The sequence below is a fragment of the Gorilla gorilla genome, chromosome 4 (assembly GCF_029281585.2).
Source record: "Gorilla gorilla gorilla isolate KB3781 chromosome 4, NHGRI_mGorGor1-v2.1_pri, whole genome shotgun sequence".
Taxonomy (NCBI): Eukaryota; Metazoa; Chordata; class Mammalia; order Primates; family Hominidae; genus Gorilla; species Gorilla gorilla.
The window spans coordinates 88,202,698-88,224,575 of NC_073228.2; the positions used below are offsets into that span (position 1 = coordinate 88,202,698).

The 21,878-nt window shown below is 34.0% G+C and overlaps 1 protein-coding gene across 5 annotated transcripts in view; it reads right to left on the minus strand.

Moving 5' to 3' along the window:
• EDIL3 (EGF like repeats and discoidin domains 3) overlaps positions 1–21,878 on the minus strand; it is a 442,725-nt gene that overhangs the window by 180,502 nt on the left and 240,345 nt on the right. For all 5 annotated transcript variants that reach the window (XM_019028262.4, XM_019028263.4, XM_055389542.2 and 2 more), the window contains one exon: positions 16,806–16,919. In XM_019028262.4, the coding sequence (XP_018883807.2) occupies positions 16,806–16,919 (114 nt within the window). The remainder of the gene's footprint in view (positions 1–16,805; positions 16,920–21,878) is intronic.

Here is a 21,878-nt window from a genome sequence, read left to right on the forward strand (position 1 = left end):
AACTATTGATTTCTTATGAAGTGTCACATAAAGAAAGTAAAATAAAGAGACAGTTTCAGAAAAAAAGTATGGTAAATTCAGGAATTGCACACCTTTGCACAAGAGTTGTCAAAAGCACATGATAAAAAATTTCAGGTGGTACAATAAAATATTCTGTTCTATATATAGGAGTGTGGCTTTTATTTTGATACAGAAGTCAAGTGGGTGGCAACATCCACTTAAAATCTCTAAAGAGCTGAGTGATTATTCTTAATATATTTGCATCTTCCTTCTCCAGTCATCAACCTCAGCATTGCCTAGCACTTGGCTGACTAGTGGTTGAAGATGAGATGGATGGAAGGAAGCTTGATAAAACACTACTTTAAATATTTTATCATTTTAATAAAGATTGTTAATATAACACCTGGAGTTTAGGACTCTGTTTCCTTACTCCTTCAGATGACACAGATGCCATGGCATGAAAATCATCTAAAAAGAGCAATTTTTTTCCGTTGTCATTATTAATTACTGGTCCATGACTAAAAATTCCATTTTACAAATAAAATTAGAAATTCCTAACCTTCCTATTGGTTTTGTTCTTGAGTATATCCAAATATCATCCTGACTGGAAGACAGCATTTTGAAAGTGTATCAGTAGCATTAGAAAACAAAGATAGTTTAATCACATGAAACCAAAGGAAAATGTCTTTATACAGGTCTCTTTTTCATGAAGACATGGGCTGAGTATGATCTTTTTAAGGTTTGACTGCACACTCTGAAGCCTGTTGGGGTTAGAAATACTACGCACTAAGTAAAAAATATATGAAAAGGAATAATGATAATACTAAACACCCGTGTTCCTAAAAGGTCTGTAATTTCAGCAGAAAGATTGCCACTGAGTCCTCATTCATACATGCCAATGGGTAACAGTGACAGTAGGGAGGGGACTGCTATAAAATGAAAAGTAAATCAGGCTGTTTTAATGATTTAGAATTATATTGTGCTATTGTCTACAGTATACATTATCTGTACAATTAGTTTATTAAGGAGGTGGATATTCTCTAGTGATTATACTCTGGTGTACATACGTTGAGCATTCCTTATGAATCAGGGTCTAACCCCTCCAACTTTGTTTCATTACTATCTGCTTAGTTGCTGAAAGTGAGAAATCAGAATACTGATAACTAATTCAGAAGTTTCTATCTGGAAAAGATTTTAAAACAACAAAAATTAATATTTTAAGTGAAGTTGTGAATAAATGGTATTAGTTATATTAGCTATTAAATTATGTGCTAATTTAACTGCTTAACTCATTCTATTTGTCCTCTCTTTTCTCATCTAGCCAATTCTGTTATAGCCCAGAATCTCACTGCCAGTACTACCGCCTCCTTCTTCTTAATGGCGTCCCCTTTATTGATCCTACACACTGCATTCAGAATAAACTTCCCCATTATCTGACCAGTTCACTATCTTAGATCTATCTATCTATCTATCTATCCATCTATCTATATACATTTTTTTTCCATAGGTCCCCATTGGTCAGAAAAAAAACTTCTAGCAATATCCAACTGCAAACCTTAGATGAATTTTACTTGGATGACAGTGTAGGAAGTATTTTTGCAGCTCATGCCTCTGTCCTTTTCTTCGCTGTCCCAGCGTTCCCCCAAACTGAGTTAATTGTGCCAATTCTGGGGTACAAAAAGACTCTAAGCATATGTGTATCATAGCACTGGGCATTTAAATATATTTTTAATGGGCATTTATGTATTTAAGAATTTGTCTTCCACATTAGATTGTAAATTCTTCCAAACAACAGTTATATCTGGGTCCTGTCCAATAAACGGGCCTATTCCTCGCATCTTATAAACAGCCTGGAAGTAACAGCTGCTCAAAAACATCATTGATCAATTTAATTGAGGCAAACATAACAGACAGTATCTCCCTCTAGGATAGTTCTCTACCTTGCAATGCAAACTCTTGTAGCATTTTACCCATTCTCACCTCAAGTGCCCTTCACTCTTGTATATCTCCTCATCCAATATCTTTCTCTTCTGCAACTAAGATAAGTAATATCTAAATGTGTTGATTCCCTTGTTTAGGTGGACTGTCCATACCTCTTTCCTGCTCCCCTTCCAAAGGTATGGATTCATCTTTTCTCTCACAGACCTTCCTAAGAAATACAAATGGAGCCTGCACATACTTACTGCAGAGAAAAATATGTCAGGCATTTTGGCCTTAAAACAACCCCATGGAGAGTATCTTTTTTTATTATTATTATACTTTAAGTTCTAGGGTACATGTGCACAACGTGCAGGTTTGTTACATATGTATACATGTGCTATGTTGGTGTGCTGCACCCATTAACTCGTCGTTTACATTAGGTATATCTCCTAATGCTATCCCTCATGGAGAGTATCTTTATTTCCAATTGTAATTGAGGCAATTGAGACTCAGAGAGGTTAAGTAACTCCCCTAAAGTCTTAGAGCCAGGATTTGAACCCAGGTACATCTATTACCAATGGGTCATGATAAACATTGTAATGACACGCTGGGGGTGTTCTGTTCGCTGCATATGCCTTAAGGAGTGTGGAGAAACTATAAAAAGTGATGAGCAGGGCACTTAGATGTCTTGTTTATAAAGATGTAGGACAGTGATCTAACTCACTTTGTGTTCTCCGTCACCGTTGTTCTGTCGTGGTTGGACTAAAGATTCAACATAGACTGTTATTCATTCAACATTTAACTAATATTTATTGAGCCTCTTCTTTGTGCAAAGCAGAGGTATAACATTTAATACTTTAGTTTTCTAAGATTGAAAGTGATTTTACAGCTGAAGCAGGTTATTAGAAACTAAATTCAGAATAATTTTATAATGAGACATCTGTAGACAAGGAACATGGTGAACTGCCTACCTCAAGAACTTCTACAGCCTTATTTTTCCTCTCTCCCACTGTGTATTTTCTCTCTACAATTTAATAACTATTTTCACATTTCCTCTTTTAAGAAAGCCTATTACAGCATAATGCATTTTTCTCTGTTTAAGAAAATGCCTCAGGATAAATTGTGGAGGCAATTATTTTCAATGCTAACATCTTCAAACATGAAATCAGCATCTGGGCAATTATGACATTAGTCTGATTTAGCATTAAAAGGTAAAAGTTCATGTATAAATTTCAAAATTTTAATCATTATTTTATCAAGAATTTTGTGTCCCAACTACAGATCATTTTTGTTGCTGTGGTTCAACTTGTTTCTAATAGTCTTGTGTTTCATGTATGTACACAACAATCCTTAGAATGAATAAGCAAATACCAATTAAACATTCATATATGCATAAACTTGGATTTTGCCTGTATATTTCTCTTTTCTATCATATTCACATTAATGTAGAGCCAAGGCTCATTATCTGTGCCAACAGATTAGAAAGTAAATTGAGTAAAATAAATCAATTGATTATGTTTACTTCACACACCTTGCAATCATTTGAAAAGTTAGTTTTAACTCCCATTTCTCAAAAGCATGACTAATTAATAACATGAATTATTAACTGAAACATGATTTTTATAGGTTTTTACTTCTCTCTAGTACTTTATTGTTAAGGTAGAATACTAAAAAAATCATTTCAATGAGTAATAAAAGCAGCCTTGTAGACAATTTACTTGTCTATCCAGCTCCTAAAATTTCAAAAACTGTATGCACTGTCATATTCTTGGAAGCAGTGGAGGTGTGACTAGAGTGAAAAACAGTAGTTCCTTTTTACTTACATGTTGTTAAAAAGTATAAGACCAATACTTGCAGTTTTCTACTATTTTTTCTTTTATAAAATTCAGTTTAAACTTGGATTAAATTAAATCCAGTTGCCTGTTCATTATGTTTAAACAAGTGTTTATCTGCTTCCCAATTTTACACCAATCAAAATAGATGAAGGTAACTTTCTCCCTAGAGAATTCTTACTAAACTCAGAGAAATGTTAGCCACTCAACTGCCTGAACTTATCAAATGCCCAACTTATCCAGGTATGCATAAAATACTTATGCAGGTATTTTAGGTGTTACCAAGGAGAAAATTAAGTACACTGAAGAAACAATGTCTATTTTACCGACAAATTTTAGATCTGAAAAGGGATTTGGCCAACCAGACACAAGGGAAGACACGTTGTAGAAAGAACCAAGTAACAATATGTAAATATTATATGCATAGCCTCTGATGGTATGTTACATGTGTCGATTTAAATGAACTCCATTTTAGAATGAAATAAAATTAAATAATTAATTTTGTGGTTCCCAAGTATTCCTGTTCAGATATGGAATACTTTTGTAATCAGAAAACATGTTTAAGAAAATTTTAATGGACCTTTTGTTCAAAACAGGTGAAATGTCAACAGTTTTCCAAGTGAAAACTCTATCGGAGATGCTATTGCCACCTGCTAAGTGGCACAGAGATGCCCACTAGAAATTAATTGATAGATAATTGTGCATTAGAAAAATTACTTTATTCTTATCATATTGGCTTATCAACTTCATTGGACAGAATTTTATGTGTTACTTTGTAGTATGGTTAGGTTAATAATACTGCTACCCAAGGAACAAAAAAAAAATAGTTTTACTTTTTGTGATTAGACCAAATACCAGAAGGACATGGTTAATAGCTTTGTGGGAACTTTTGTAGTGTTTTGCATAATGAATGAACTCACCAAAGCTCCTATGATAAAATCCTCCTGACTACTCAAAAGGTTAAATGTGTATAAATAGATGACATTTTCCTATACTATGAAGAACAGTTGAATAATACTAAACGAATTGTTTTCCTTCTCAGGTACACTTATAAACTGACTGCTTTCTTGGTGTTAACCTTTTCATGCACAATCCTTTGAACTACTTATTATTAATTAATATGAGGAATATTATTAAATTTAAATTGATCATTCATGAAGACAAGGATGCAGAGTAAAAACAGAGAGAAGCAAAAGTTCTAAAAGACTATGGGGTCTACAAATAGGAATAATGAGAATGAAACAGCGAGGCAGAAACCTGAGTAGTATGTAAACCTTCATCGTAATGTGGTTAACATACAAACTTGAAAATAGTCCTCATTTTACAGAGGTAAACTGAATGGGTCTGTTTTCTTGGAATCAAAAATACCAGACAAAGGTATGTCAGAGCAATATTTCCAGTGACTTAATATCAGGGATCATGTGTCAGTTATTTTGATGTTTGTCTCATCACTTGCATGATGTTATTGCCACAGTCATTTTGCAAAATGTCTAAGTTTTTAGATGATAAGTCATTTCTATTGTTTTAAAATTCCAGTTTGACACCCAGAAGTCTGCAAAAGCTTAACTTCCTTAAAGAAAGAAGGTCATGTCAATGATAGCGTCATATATGTCCGAGAAGCATACACTTCCTTAAATAACTCTAGGTGTGAGTGAACTCTGATACAAGAAAGGAACTAAACCAAAAAACAGAATTACATGTGTGTTTAGTGGCAGTACCTTGATGATTTGAAACTGATGTGCACATTAACTAGAAATTTCACTAAGTTAACAGGCGGACATTCTCCCTCCCCCTGCCCCAAGTACTGAGTGATCCCCATTACTTTATACATAATCCTATGATTCTGAACAACTGGTATGTTTTGGTGAACTCTTATACCAGCTGCATTATTCTAAAGTGATGGTGTATAAGGCATTGGAAAACCAAATAACTAAATTGATTATGAAATTTTACATGGATAATAATCAGTTTTAAGGAGACTGAAAATGTTCGGTTGAATATGCTCAACTTCAGATAGCAGCCCCTGAGCAGCAGGTGATGGGGAAGGGGATGTGGGGGTGAACAGGTGATGGTTGCTCTTTAGTTTACCTATTTTCCTTTGTCTTTTAAATATGGGTTCGAGTCCACACGGTAGGTAATTTAGAATACATCACCTCTCTGCAGGTTACAAAGTGTCTAAATCTGCACAGTTGAGGAGAAGCAGGAATGAATTCAATAAAAGCTCAACCCTGCTAGTAAGACCTCTGTAAATACAATGACAAAAATATTGCTTACAATTTCATCGTCTGCTATTTTACTTACATGTTTTTATACATGGAGCTAGAGAACAAAATTCAGCAGAAAGGCCAGGACTGGACATTCAATGAAAATGGCTCATTGACAGCTTTTACCTCCAAAAGCTTCATCTACATTATTTTGGGAGAAAATATCTTTTGAAACAGATAAACCATTAACTCAGGTTTCTAAACCTTTTTTATAGTATGGACCTTTTTGTCAGTCTGGTGAAGCCTAAAGACCCTTCTCAGAATAATGCCTTCAAACCTATAAAATGAAATACAAAGAAATTGAAGGAAATCATCAAAATATTTAAAAATATGTGACTTATCAATGTATATGACGATCTATTAATACATTAAATAAGTAGTAGCAGATCTACTATAGTTTCATATTAGTGAAAAATGTCAATGTTATTTTACATTTGTGACATGTATTATGTGAAATGAAAATATCTGTGATTTCTATTAGTGACAAAATCATAGGTACTGCTAACACTATGATTGGTTGTTGCCTATATTTGTAGTTGATGAAAATTTTAAATTTCAGTCATCCAATAATACAAATAAACAGATGATTTTTATTTTCTCATCAAATGACACTTCTGTCCACCTATCCTTTGCGGTCCTTACCTACGGTTAAAAACCTTGCATTAAGCACTTACAGAGTGGGACTGAGAATGCCCTTATATTAATCCTTGTAGGAAAGTGCTAATGTTCTGTTAAACGGAAAACTATTAACAGTGGCAGAATCCAGAAATAATTCTATTGGAAAAGGAAATAGCATTATTAAGTTACTGCCAAGTAAGTATGAGGCAACATTTATATATCAAATTGTCATTTCAGGGATGTTTAAAAACTTTTGTGTCTGCCCAAGTGTACCAGAGAAAATATAAAGCAAATTTTCTTTTGAACAAACCACCACAAATATCTCTGGATTTTTCAGAGCTAAGAGCTGCGGTTTCAATTTTTCGGGGTTTCGTAGTTAGATAATAGTGCTGAGTATTTATAGGCTTCCTTATATAACTATAGTTCTATCCATTTTTCTTGTCAGAATGGTTTATTTTCTGTCCCTGCTCCTGTTTTCCTTGAATTTTAGTATTGGATTTACTGACTTTGCTCTGGCTCTCCTTCTTTTTATAGAACCATATTCCTCAAGTTCAATTTATTTTTAAGTTGGATACTTTATGTTTCCATTCCCTTTGGAGCTCTAAAAAGAACGTGTATTATTGACCAGATAAAGCTATTAAGGTAACTATTATGAAATTTCTTTTTAGGACTTCAGTCACCTTAATGGTTCTTTGGGGTTTAAGATATGCTCAAAGTAGAGTGCACCATAACCTGGGAGGAGCAGCCTGTGGCTATTATTTTCTACTCAGCATCTGCTCATTCTGGAACACTTGCAATCTGGCATTCTTCTCTACAGACACACAATTATATAAGGGCCATTAATGGTTTTAGTTTCCACATTAAAAGTATCTTTTCTTAGGCCTGCATTTTCTTGACCAGTTCCTATTCTGGAAACACTCTTTTCCTTGCTCTAATTCTGTATTCCTCTTCTGTTTCTTGGATTATCCTTTTATTTTATTTTTTTCGTACCTTTGCAAATAGAACTTCTTTTGCCTGATTTAAATTTTATCCTTAGCCATTTATACTTTTTACTCTCTTACTTTCTCCCTTGGCAATGCTATCTAATCTTATCACTTCATCATTCTCATGTGACCTGTAAATCTGAATCTTTGTTACCAATGCTTTCCTTAACTACAATATGCATTTTTAATAACTAGCTGTACTATCTTATCAGGATGTCCCAATTGCACCTAAAATTCAATATGCCTAAGCAGTGAAAAAGGTTGCCGTGCCCTCATTCTTCAGTTGAAGAAGATTGCTTTGAAGATGGGAACTCAAAACATGTATTTGGCTTTATGTCTTACATGCTGCTGGAAACCATCACTTCCAAGTGTGCTGATTCAGTTGAAAACTGCGGCTAGGGTCACACTAGCTGTTGCTGTCACTGCCAAACTCAGCTCCATAGTTGCCAGTCAAGTTTTATTGCAACCATTTGGAACCCTTGAGAGCTCAGGAAATCATGCCATCGTTTGAAAAATTGTGCACATTTGGTGAAAGATCAGGAACCATCTATATTCTTTCTTCTCTTCTGAGAAAGGCGTTTGTCTCTGCTGTTCAGCAGTGTGATAAAAGCGGAAATCCCGGTGGTTTGTGCTATAATTTCCCCATTGTGAAATAACCAATTGAACCTCACTCTGACAGTCAGGCCCAAAATTTCACCTAAGTACCCAAGAATGCCACATTAACATGTAGAAGATATTGTCTGGCCCACAAATTACATTTTAACAGTGTTCCAACTTTCTAGTTCCAGGATGACTTATTTTCTAGTAGTTTCCTAACAGAGAGGTTTTTTTGTGTTTTTTGTTTTGTATATATTTTATTTGGGTTGTCCCCCTGCTCCTTTTGTAAGGGTGAGGGTTGGAGTGATAGCTGAAAAGAGTGATATTTTCAGTTTGAGGAAAATGCAATATTTTTCAATCATCCACTACAGTTCTAAATTTTATGAGAACTAAATCAAGTTATGCCATTCTCAAACTCTCTTGATGTCTGAGTACTTCATCTTTCTTTGTCTTTGAACTGGAAAATATAAGAGCAAGTTTTAGCCTGGAGAATAAATGCAAAACTAAATTATAATCCCTGGACATATACAGTTTAGCACATAAGGGGAATGTTGAAATAATTTGAAAACAAAAAGTTCTTACGGAATGTTTCAGTAATTATTTGCAATTAAATACAAAACTGTCAGGTAAGGAGAATACCACTCCATTTGTTGGAAGTATTTAACAAGTCCCACATGGTCTATTTGAACATTTTGCAGATACTTGTTTGTCTATCCTTTACTACATTATAACTTTAAGGTACAGTAGGTGAACCTTCAAAGTGTGATAATTCTGTACAAAACTGTTGTGTAACATTTGGAAAATCAGAGGCATCTGAATGAAGATAGAACTTCCATGTCAGGCACAAATAATCCAATTTGCTTTTGTTATTGAGTCAATTTTTTGTGTTTATTGTTTCAAAAACTTCATCCTGCAGTAACGTTGAAATCATTTCTTTCTTTATTGATATACTTGCATAGAGTTCTGGATTTTTTTAACTCACAAAAACATGTTTTAAAAGAAGTGAGAAATTAAGTTAAAATAATTATATATTCAAGTATATATGGTTACAGTTATTTGTAAATGTATCTCTATATATTTATAGGTAGATTTTAAATGTTATGCACCTCAGATTTACCCATAGTCAATTCCTTTATTTATTTATTTTTAATGTTCACAAAAGGTATCAGCCTGAGGCAAACTGTCCTTCTGTCCCACTGGAGTTTTGGATTAATTTTTATTTTATGTATTTCAAGCAAAGTAGAACAGTCTTAAGTTAAATTAGCCAATGCTTTCAGAGACAAAAATCATTACCAAAGTACCCTGTTCAAATTTCTAAAACAGAGCAGATATTTGTTATATGGAATAAAATAAGATTAAAATTAAATATTTATTTTTCTTTGTTTCTCTTTGACTTCTTGTTACATTTACAAGTTAAAATCTATTCTGATGTTTTAAAAATCCCTTGTGATTGCACAAAAACATACTTATAAGATGAATTTTTAGTATGTAAACATGGTTTGGCATGGATAGATCACAACCCCAAATGAAATTTCATGACTCTATATTGTTAAGGCCTAAAAGATAAGATATCTTTTAGGTGCTATCACATGTTGGTTAAATAACAATCTTAACTCATCCACTAAATATTAAGATTCTTAAAGACAAAGGATCTGTTTATTCTTGAGGATTCTCAAAGGATCTATTTATTCATCATTTTCTTTGTAAAATTCTCATCTCTACCACCCCCTTCTCTTTCTGTTTGAGTATATACTATACATTCTTATGGTCTCGGCTTTCATGTCACTTTCCTAAATCCCCCAAACAAAAGGCTTCCCTGTCATAGGCTCCCTCTTTTTTGCCCTCATGGCACTTACCATATCTTATCATTAAATAATACATAATTCTTTTTTCTCTCTCATTAATCTGTATATTCTATGAGAGTAGGAACTGAATTCATTTCAATTACCATTGTTGTCCCGGCTTTAGAGGGTGAAGCAATTTGTTGAATGAATGAGTTTATTCATGTATGTTCTTATAACCTTGTACACAGTTATGCTAAGAAAAGCTCAGTAAATATTTGTGGCTAGTTTATTTGATCATATAATTGAATACATTCACTATATTGTAACATCAGACTTAGGCAGTTTTCTTGTAAAACTTATGTGTGTTTTCATTCTAATTTTCACTTCCTTATAGACACCTTTTTTAAAAAAATAATTTACTTCAGAATTTCTCTATGTTTTCCTTTTGTCTTGTCACAGCTGCATAGGGAAGAGTAGGAATTTAGTATTATATTATATAAAACTATAATCTCTGACCACTTTTTTAGAAAATACTGGAATTATTAATTCTGCTCTTGTCATTCACTAAAATCACTGCAAACATTCATTTGCTTGTCATTCGCTAAGATACCTGATCAAATAACAGTGACATCTTACAATAACTGCAAACACACAAAAAGATAAATCAAATTGGGTATTTGTGGTTCATATGTTTTGATAGCCTTTTATAAAAAACACAGCAACTATCTCCTATAATGATTTTGGGTAAATAATATTTATTTAAACTTATATTAATGCCACAGGAATTTTTAAACTTATGTATCTGTAAAACATGGTATGTAGGCATTATACCTAACATCTACACTGCTTGTTCTCAAGGACATACACTAATTTACTAAAGAAGGACAAGTTGTTTGCATAAATAATAAAACTTAAAATCACATATTATGACAAAAGAAAAGGTGAGATATACAGGTTTTTTTTTCAAATAACTAAAAAATCCTATGCGTATATATTTATGCAATTATTTCTTTATTTATAACAGTTATTGACCTAGGTGTTTTACTAGGTATTTTAGGTATTTTACATATGCTATGAATTCTAATCTGCCTATCAATCTACATCCATCAAAAGATAGTATCAATTCCATCTGCAGATAAAGAATCTGAGGCTCAGAAGGGGCAATGTACTTGTCAGGACATATAGTTACAAATAGAAAATGTTTAAACTTCCAGTTCTATTTGAATGTAAAGCCTGCACTCTTTCCTCTTATGCTGTTGTCACTTGCCAAGGCCACTCATCAAGTGTAAGTGTTTTTAATATGTAGAGTATAATAACAGCATCCCTTTACCCTACAAAAAACAGGATCATATCATGCTTAGGGCTGCAGGCTCTGCAACTTCAATGCCTGGGATTAAGGCCAGGTTCTGAAGTTTACTAGCCAGGCCAACCTATGCAAATTAATCACTCAATAGCTCAGTCTGCTCTATAAAATGGAATCAGTAATAAAGAGTATCTAGTACAAAGAATGCTGAGAGGATTAAAAAATCAATATTTAAAGTACTTAGGAAGGTGCTTGACACATAGTAATGCTTAAAATCAACATATATGAATTGGTGAAAAGATACAGTTTAGTAAACAAAAAAGATTTGCCTGTCATTATTTATAAATTTGTCTTTTAAAAAGCAATAATTAAATATTGAGCATAACAATACAAATCTCATCATGTACTTATCTCTACAATGTTTTAGCAATTTTCAGTGAATAAGTATGTTCTTAAACAAATATACTTGGTAGTACACATTGATATCAAAAGAAAGAATATAGGGGCTGGGCACCGTGGCTCACACCTGTAATCCCAGCACTTTGGGAGATTGAGGCGGGCGGATTTCCTGAGGTCAGGAGTTTGAGATCAGCCTGGCTAATATGGTGAAACCCCGTCTCTACTAAAAATACAAAAAAATTAGCCTGGCGTGGTGGCAGGCACCTGTAATCCCAGCTACTTGGGAGGCTGAGGCAGGAGAATTGCTTGAACCTGGGAGGTGGAGGTTGCAGCCAGCCGACATCGCACTACTGCACTCTAGCCACCTGGGAGATGGAGAGAGACTCCGTCTTTAAAAAAAAAGAATATATATATATATATATTATATATATTTTATATATAATATATATTTTTATATATTTTTAATATATATTTGTATATATTTTTAATATATATTATATATATATACACACAGTATATATTGTCTATGTTTATGTGCTTGGAAATACTAGCTAATTTATAATGATGGCTAAAACAGTTAAAGCTGCTCCAATAATGAAGATAAGAAAATACTGATTTACCACTTTCAAAATATATTCATAGGTATTATTTTAATATCCTTATCACAGAATTCTTAAACAACTATATAATTATCTAGATTATTTTATTAAATTTGCAAAAACTGGATAATTACGATATTTGGAAACATCACTTAATCCTTACTAGAAGATTTTAGTTTTAATTTTTAGTAAAACCCTCTGAGATCACCCAAGTGTTTTTTTGTTTGTTTGTCTGTCATAATTGTTTGTGGATGTTGCATTATAAGAGCTCCCTTGAAATCTGTCTTACTTTCCCAAAGTAGTGCCAGTGATAAAAATGAATTTGAGTGGCATTGCTGAAATTTAATAATGTCATATTTAAACAACGAGGAGGGAAATGTATACAGGTATTGTGGGCCACATAGTCCAATAAATGAGAACAATCCTAGTTATTTTTAGATTAGTTAACTAAAGTGTTATTAATTTTCATTGCACTTAATCTAGTTTAAACATCATGTTCAGTTAAATTTACATGACAAAGCTTATCTGTTCTTATGAGAATAGTTTTCTCATTCCAATTCATCATCATTTTCAAGCTGTTTATGGAAATAACTGTCAGAACACTTGAGCTTATAACATTTAAAAGGAATGAGGGGCTGCGCGCGGTAGCTCATGCCTTTACTTTGGGAGGCCGAGGTGAGAAGATCATTCAAGGTCAGGAGTTTGAGACCAGACCAAAGTGCTGAAACCCCATCTCTACTAAAAATACAAAAAAAAAAAAAAAAATAGCCAGGCGCGGTGGTGCGTGCCTGTAGTGCCAGCTGCTAGGGAGGCTGAGGCAGGAGAATCGCTTGAACCCAGGAGGCAGTGAGCCGAGATTGTGCCACTACACTCCAGCCTGGGCGACAGAGTGAGACTCCATCTCAAAATAAATAAATAAATAAATAAATAAATAAAATGAACAAGGGAATTCAATTAGGACTTTAATTAGAAGAACTGATGTAATGCTGTGATAAATACTACAGGAACATCTAAATGATTTTCACATATTAAACGTAATTTTATGTAAAATATAAAAATAAAACTTAACCAAACCTTGTAATAAATAAATAAATTAATTAATTAAAAAAGAATCGAGATCTTCCAAAGTAAATAAATTGTATGAATCACATCTAGAAGCCTAAACTGAAATTATTTAAATCAGAAATATGTATTATTGCCTTAACTCCCCTATAAGTATAATTAGAAAATAATTACTTAAAAAACTACAGAAAACTTCTTTTGGCTAGTATTAAAAAGTTTATTATTAACATGAAATAATTTCATTGTTATTGAAAATGTTCAATAGGTAATTGATTTGCATAATAATTTTTACCACATAATTTTGCAACAGGTCCTAATAGAGTTAGATATAAATTTATTCCTTACAAAGTAAAGGTGCTTAATAGCTAAATTAATTAAAGACATACATTACAGTAAATAATTCACAGTTATTTTTGTAATATTTATCAAGGTAATATCTCAACAAAAACATCTTGCTTTTAATTGTTTAACTTAAATATATTTGAGTTTTTAAAATGTGGTATATCACTAGTTTTGAAAATATTTCATTTAATTGTATTGGCAAAGGCAGCCTTAATATACAGTTTAAAATTGAAAGTCTGGTAAAAAATGAGGGAAAGGCTGCCCTCTGGGACATGCATGATACAAAGTCCAGAAGAAAGGTTGTCAATCATTTTCCAGAGTAGAAACCAGCACAGGAGTTATCATCTATGTATTGTCAACAACTTCCAAGATCTTACCTTCAAGCAGCTTAGAGCTGGTACCACCTGTAACCTGTAGGTGCTTATATGTACCCCACAGTAAGCAAATTCTCTAAGTTCTCAATGTGCAAAACTAAATCATTACCCCTTTTTACTCTAGATTTTCTAAAATCTCTTGAGACTACAGAAAAAAGTAGAACCATATCCTAAGAAACCTAGACAATAGACAGAATAAAGATCCTCAATTTGTTATATGTCCTTAAAATTTAATAAAATAAAAGCAAACACTCCAATAGGAAAATATTTTAGGGAACTCTCTAGGTGACTCTTTCTGATCTCTTTGTCAGCGCATGGAGAATAGAGGAAATGCTAGAAAGCCAGATCATATGACAGTTGAAGGGAGGCATGCCACTATCACATGCATCTTCAAAGAGATGTCTGAATTTAAATATAAATATTATATCAATGTAAAGTTAATTCACAAAAAAGCAAAGGTTTTCATTAAACACAACATGAAAAACTGGTTGGAAGACACTAGGCACAAACTAATGACAGGGCAGGGGCATCTCTCCCTCTTTCATAGCCTTACTGTCTGTCTCATAAACCCTTCATCCCCAGCCTATCCACTCGACCTGTTTCCCTATTCCTCCATGCCCTAGAGCTCCACATTCTAGGTCTCCTCTTCTAGGATATCCACACCCTCATGTGCCACTTCTTAGACTCATTCATCACTGCAGAGTGACACTCATCCCTAGGCAGGGTTCTTATGATATGTCCCCTATTCAATCCTCCTTTTAGGAAAATGGGAAGGCTTCTCCCCCGCAACTGTTCCCCTAGTCAGGCCTCCTATGGGTCAGAGGTGGTCTTACCCTGCCTAGACATGCTCTAATCCAGGTATTGTTTTAATCTACGCCGAAGTTCCTTCCTGGAAGGTTCTCTATTCAGGTACAAATTCTCTATTTTTGCTGAATGAAGGTGAAATAGTCACTGACATCAGTTTTTTTGTTCATCATAATATTAATAAGATGTTCACTGACAGACATCTTGGAGGTGCTTTTTAGCACAACTTCCAGTGTTGACTGAGCAGCCATCTTCAAATTCCATGAAACAGAAATGGATGCAAGTGCTGTGCCTGGGACAGGCCAAAGAGAAGCTGAACCTGAGCTTGAGTTAACTTAGTGGGTGGTTAGTTAAATGCTTTATGGGAAGGTTTCTAGGTTAGTTGGTTGGATGACTATTGGTCTAGTTGGCTGTATGGTCAACCTACTTACTCAGCCTTCCCTTTCCATCCTTCTGTGCCCTGCACCTTTCTTCATCAACTCATGCTCAATGTCCTTCCTCAATTACTTTAAGCTTAGAAAGTTTTTTTTTCCCAATTCAAGATTTCTCTATGATATTCAGAGTTTATTATTTTGTGTGGTTTGTCAGGACTACAGTAATAAGCATCCGATTTTATATCATTATTTTATTTATATATACTTATATACCATTCAACAATATTTCCTATTTTACTTTATAAATACCATGGCCAAAGAGAAAGAAAGAAAAAGAAAGTGAGAAATACATTTCTTACTATGGTTGAAGAGAAAGAACTATGTGGTATGTGTCTGTGTCTGTGATAAAGAATGGACGTGTCATGTATATTCATGTTTATATTATACCTCTGTATTTAAACAGGTATCTCAGTCTTGAGGAAAATACACTGAGTGGGGAATCAGAAACCTGTAGCACTGCTTCTGTCACTAAATAGCTGTGAAAGCTTGGGCAAACAACATCAGGTGTGTCTCAGTTTGTGCATCTGAAGTCTCATCTGCATCTACATTCGGAATTTGCATAATGTTGTTGTGGTGCTCAGATCATACAATATACGTCGAAGCAGTAGCAGTATGAACTTTCCTCTAATTGTCCAACAATTATAAGGCTATAGCACTAGTATTATTAACCTGTGTTTGGGCCCATTTTAGGCCCCATCCCATTGACTTTAGTCCTGTTACTACTTTTTTCCCAGCTTTTTTTTTTTTTTTTTAGGTAAGTGGTGCTTTCTGCCTCTTTGTAAACACTTAAGGCAAATAACTGCCCTGTCATTTGATGCATCATTTCAAGACCCTACTTTCTTCAGCTTCCAATAAGACAAATAAATAGTGTGCAACATTCTTGCTAGCGTGTGGGACGGCCCAAATGCATCCTCCTTTATTTTTACGTTTTATTTATAACAGAGGCTAACTGATTTATTTTATTTTTATTTCGTTTCTTTTAGAGATGGGTTCTCACTGTGTTGCCCAGGATGGTCTTGAGCTCCTGGGCTCCTCTCACTGAGGCCTCTAAAAGTGCTGGGATTACAGGCATGAGCCAGTGTGCCCTGTCTATCTGGTTTCAATGCCCTGAATTTACTCTCAGAACCAAAGTGTCACTTTGGTGGTAGAAATTTCGGTCATATGCATAATCATAAACCAAAATGGGATTCGTGGAACTTGAGTATCTGAGGAAATGTTATCATTCTTTTCAGGTCACAAGATACCATTTCTATGCATATTGTTTACTAAATGAGACATCCTAGAGAATATGTGTGCATTAATAACATACCACAAATATGAAAAGTGCCATTTCAATGGATTATGCACTCTGAAGGCAAATAATATTGATTTTGGCCCAGATTTCAAAATAAATTTAGATGATGTACATAAAAATATGTATGCATACATATATGTGTGTGTATATATATATACACACACACACACACACATACACACACGTGAATACTTACTGTATTGACAGTTTCTTCCCATAAATTCGCCTGGGCACTCACAGGAATAGTTAGCAACAAGATCTGTACATATTCCACCATTTTTGCAAGGCTCAACTTCGCATTCATTTATGTCTAAGAAAAACAGAAAGGGCAGAGGAAGAGAATTATTGGTAAAAAATGATTAGATATTGGAAAGTTTTAACATTTGAAATACAAACGTCTTAGTAATGCTATTCCTTTGTTTGTGTGTAGGCATGTGTGTGTTTAGTCAGTAATACAAATGCTGCTTAAAATCAACAATTTAATAACCATTAGATTTAATCAATTTCAAATAAAATTCAGAATACAGATGAAAGGCCAACGGAACTAAACCACTCTCCCATTCTGAAAATAAATATGAGTAGTTTGGGGAAATATTCAGTATATCCTTAGAATTAAATCAAACAAATTAACCCTGATAGAAAGATGAATTGGTTTCACTTACAAGATCGAGAAACCTCCCCTGCAGCAACAACTGCCAATTAACACTGTCTCATTTCATCTTAATTCATTACAATTCTAACTGACAGAGATGTTTTAGTTTCTAAATAGTTCGTCTTTGATGAATACGATGAGAAGCAAATTAGAGTTAATAGCTAAAGCTCGTTACATGCAAAGTATAATAAATGTAAATGGTGATCACTTCCTAATCTCATTCAAGGATTTCTAAAGTTAGGATGACTAAAGGGACTTACCTTTGATATACTACTATTACATCTGATGCAAAATCACATGAAACATAAAACATTGAGCAAATTATACTACTTTCCTTGCTAATTTTGGACAACAGAGAAAACAAATATGACTTTGAACACAAAAGAAACAATGACTAATTCAATCAATCACAGATATTCACAAATCATTCCCTTTTAGCAAAGCACCATGCTGGATTCTGTGGGAGCCAGTACAGTAGTTGGAGAGCACACACCACTCCCCATCTCTTCCTCATCCTATGAGCTATTCCAGTTGAGCTCCCTATCTGCTTTCATTTCCATAACAGTTTGTTGTTGTTGTTTTTAACTGTATTACAGACTTGGAAATTGTCTGTTTATATTTAGCCCCTTTCACCTTGTCAGAAAGTGAGCTCCACAAATGAAGTTCCTATCTTGCCCTGTTCCTTGTATTCCTGAAAATGCCACACTCCATCTGGAAAACTACTGAGGCTCAATAAATGTTTCCTGACCAACTTTCTACCAAAACAATAGAAATAGTCATGTGCACAATCTTAAGACATTTTATTCCAGATTTGTAATGTGCCTTCTGATACCCTATAACATATCAAATGATAGTTCTGAAGTCTTGGGTTATTACAGTTGCTTAAAGCAAGATGATCATTAAATTACTTCTAAAAGGAAACAAGGAAAAAAGTATTCGAAAATCTCAATTTTGCCCTTTCTTTTGACATTTTTTTCTTCTAATTAGTATCCCCTCCAGAAAGCAGAGTTGGTCACCTTCTCATTCTAAGTTCACTGTAGAAAGCCTGGTCTAAATTTCCTTAGGTAATAACTTTCTCTCAAAAAGCAGCCCTTTTGGTTTCTGGTTGACAATCATAGCTTAAGAACAGAGATAATTCATGACTGTGTTCAGAAAAAATAAAAATAATTTGAGTACCTCATAACTTCAAATAATAGGATAAAATCAGAATCTGCTAATCTCTAAAAAGATGGATCTGTGTGCTGTAAAGTATGATAGACTCAGCCGGGCGTGGCGGCTCACACCTGTCATCCCAGCACTTTGGAAGGCCAAGGCGGGTGGTTCACAAGGCCAGTAGTTCAAGACCAGCCTGGCCAACATGGTGAAACCTTGTCTCTACTAAAAATACAAAAATTAGCTGGTGTGGTGGCGTGTGCCTATAATCCCAGCTACTCAGGAGACTGAGGCAAGAGAATTGCTTGAACCCTGAAGCCTGAGGTTGCAGTGAGCCAAGACTGAACTACTGCACTCCAGCCTGGGCAACAGAGTTAGACTCTGTCTCGGGGGAAAAAAAGTATGATAGACTCCTAAATATTTGATACTGAACCTGTACAAAAATGAAGGATGGATGGGAGGGAGGGAGGGAGGGAGGCAGTGAGGGAGGGAAGGAGGGAGGGGAAAGAAAAGGTGAGTATAAGTCATTTCTTTCCTTTTTAAAAATATAATAAAATCTCAGCTCTCTTTGATCTTATCAAAATTTCACTTAGTCTTAATATTAAACTATATTTATATTGGACTAACACACAAACCATTTTCATTAAATTTTGTAAGCCACATGAAATGTTACTTATTGTTGACAACTCAATTATGCATGACAATAACAATGTTTGGCTACCTTGGAACATGCCCAATATGTCTTAACCTGTATCTTCTCTACTACAGTTTGTTTTAGATGAGAACGTGTAACTGGTTAATGTCTCCATATCTTAGAGAAAACATTGCCGTATTTTGTAAAGTTAGATGCAAAAATTTATTCTCATATATACTTAGAGAGAGGAAACTAAGTGGTCATGTCTGAAGGACCCACATAAGCAAAAGATAATTTGATCTTAGACAAGAAGAAAAAGTTTAATTAAGATTAATAAGGATGTGATATAGATGACAGTCAATTTCCAAGCAGGGAGCCAGAATGAATCACAACTTTGAAGAAGAATGTTCATGATATGATGGTGTGTTTAGGTACAGGAGTAAAGCATTTTGGAGCAGAGAAGATGAAGGAGAGTGCTAGAATCCCATGTCAGAGTATGTAGATAGGGACCAGATTATGATGAACCCTTAGTGCAGGCTGAGGCAACTGGGTTTTATTTTTTTGGCAATGAACATTTGGAGCAGGATGAGAAGGATTAAAGGGTATTTCCTTCACCCTTCTACTTTAGAAGAACCTAGTGAAGCCATATGTGAGATGGACTTGAGAAATGAATAAAGGAAGATGGGACAGAAACCCACAAAAGATTTGATGTTAATAGGTACAACATATATTTTATGTCTCATGTAAGAGGCTCTATATATTTTCTCATTTTAAGATTGAAATATATCATGAGTAAAATCAAACCCAGCTCTTGCTGATTTGCAATGTTAATAGAAGGAAGTTCTCATAGCCAGTGTGAGATCAATAATTATTATACATACTATTAACGATACAAAGACACTGCTGTTTTTTGCTTCCTTAAATCTTCCAAGTCTTTACACCATAAGTAGTAATTAAAATATGTGAGCATAAATCTAATTGAGACAGATCAACCTTTAAACCTTCCAGTTATAGGCTCATCAGGCCCCATCTATAAATCGTCAGCAAAGCAAGTTATAATTAAGGACACCCGATTCTAAAAAATCAACAGTTAACACGTTTACCCAGAGGTTAAGATGAAGTGGAATGAATTGGAATGGCATTTGCTGAAGTGGAAATGCTTTGTAGACACACTCAATTTGTGATAGAATGACCTTTTCATTGTTTAAATGTGCATTTTTCAATGTTTTTAAAACTCAAAAACTACTTAAATATAAATTCATAAAAATATACATGTTATCTTAAGTTATCCATATTTTTTAATACAGTAGCTAAGTTAGTAAAACATTTCTGCATAGGTACATACCCAGTAATACACAAGCTTAGAAGACAGTTGCAAATTACACAGAAGCACTTACGTATTTGTCTAATGCAGGAGTTCTTTCAGCAGTGAAGGCTATTTGCACTGTAATTAACACTGCAAGCAATCTAAATGGAAACTGACCTCAATTTGTATAAATCATGTTTAATTAAAGACTAGATAAAAACGTTCACAGAATATAGTGCAATGAAATGAAACTTAAACATATTTGCAATAAATTACATACACCTATCTTCGTCACAGATCAACACATTATCATTGCCAGAAAAAAGTCCACATCCATTCCAAATATACTACTAGGTTATGCCATTTAATTAATGAAGAAAAAACTGATAAAGTAGCCCCCATATGAAATAGAAATTTCCATATTTGGTCAGATTTATAGTTTATTTATAATAATAATATCATTTATAAGGTCTTGCTTCATAAAACAGCTTCAAAATATGACTTTATAATCAAGACAGTCAGCTGAGTCCTGAAGTTATAAAACTTTGCTGCCAACCTTCTTGTGTCACTGAGGCACAGTGATGAGAGCTGCACGTGAGTTTCCAGGTATAAACTCATGACGCACCCTTGTTTCCTGAAATTATATATAATATATATAATTTCATATATATATGAAATTATGAAATATATTATATATATTTCATAATTATATATATTATATATAATATATATGACATATATGCAATATATATGTATTACATTTTGTTTTGATTTTTTGGTGGAAGAAGAAAGAAGAAGAAAGAAGAAGGAGAAGAAGGAAGAGGGAGGACAGAAAATAATAAAAGGTAAATAGTTGAATTTCTCTGAAAGGAAACACAAATTACTTTGAACCAAAAAGTACTTTACAAGTATTCCCAGCTCCTTGCCTCTGTTATAACTAATTACACAGATTCATTGATTTTATATGCATAACTCAGACTCTTTATCAGTATGTCATACATAACCCACATTACAGATTTGTAAATGTGTTTGATCGTCCTTCTCTTTGGCTTGGGTTTTTTCCTAGCAGAAATGCACACTCTGGAGATTTCGCTGTGAGAAGCCTACTCCAGTAATTGACAAACTACTCATATATATATATATACACACACACACACACACACAGATCTATCTATCTATCTATCTATCTATCTATCTATCTATCTATCTATCTATCTATCTGTCTATCATGTTGAGCACTCCTCCCTTAGGCAATTCACCTTATGCACATCCACATCCTGAGAAATGCTCAGTTACACCTGGTCTTCTTTGTCCTGGATCTTTGTCAGAACCATTATTGTACAGATTATAGCCAAAAGCCCATGAAATTGACTTTACAGTGGTAGGCTGTCAGAGTTTTTAAAATGGAAATTATATTTGTTAATTCCTTATTGGTGCCTTCAAAACAATGCATTGTCTGCGCATGACTTCTTGTCACAGAAACTGTGTGGCTTCTTCTCAGAGAATTATATTGAAAAATTCAATA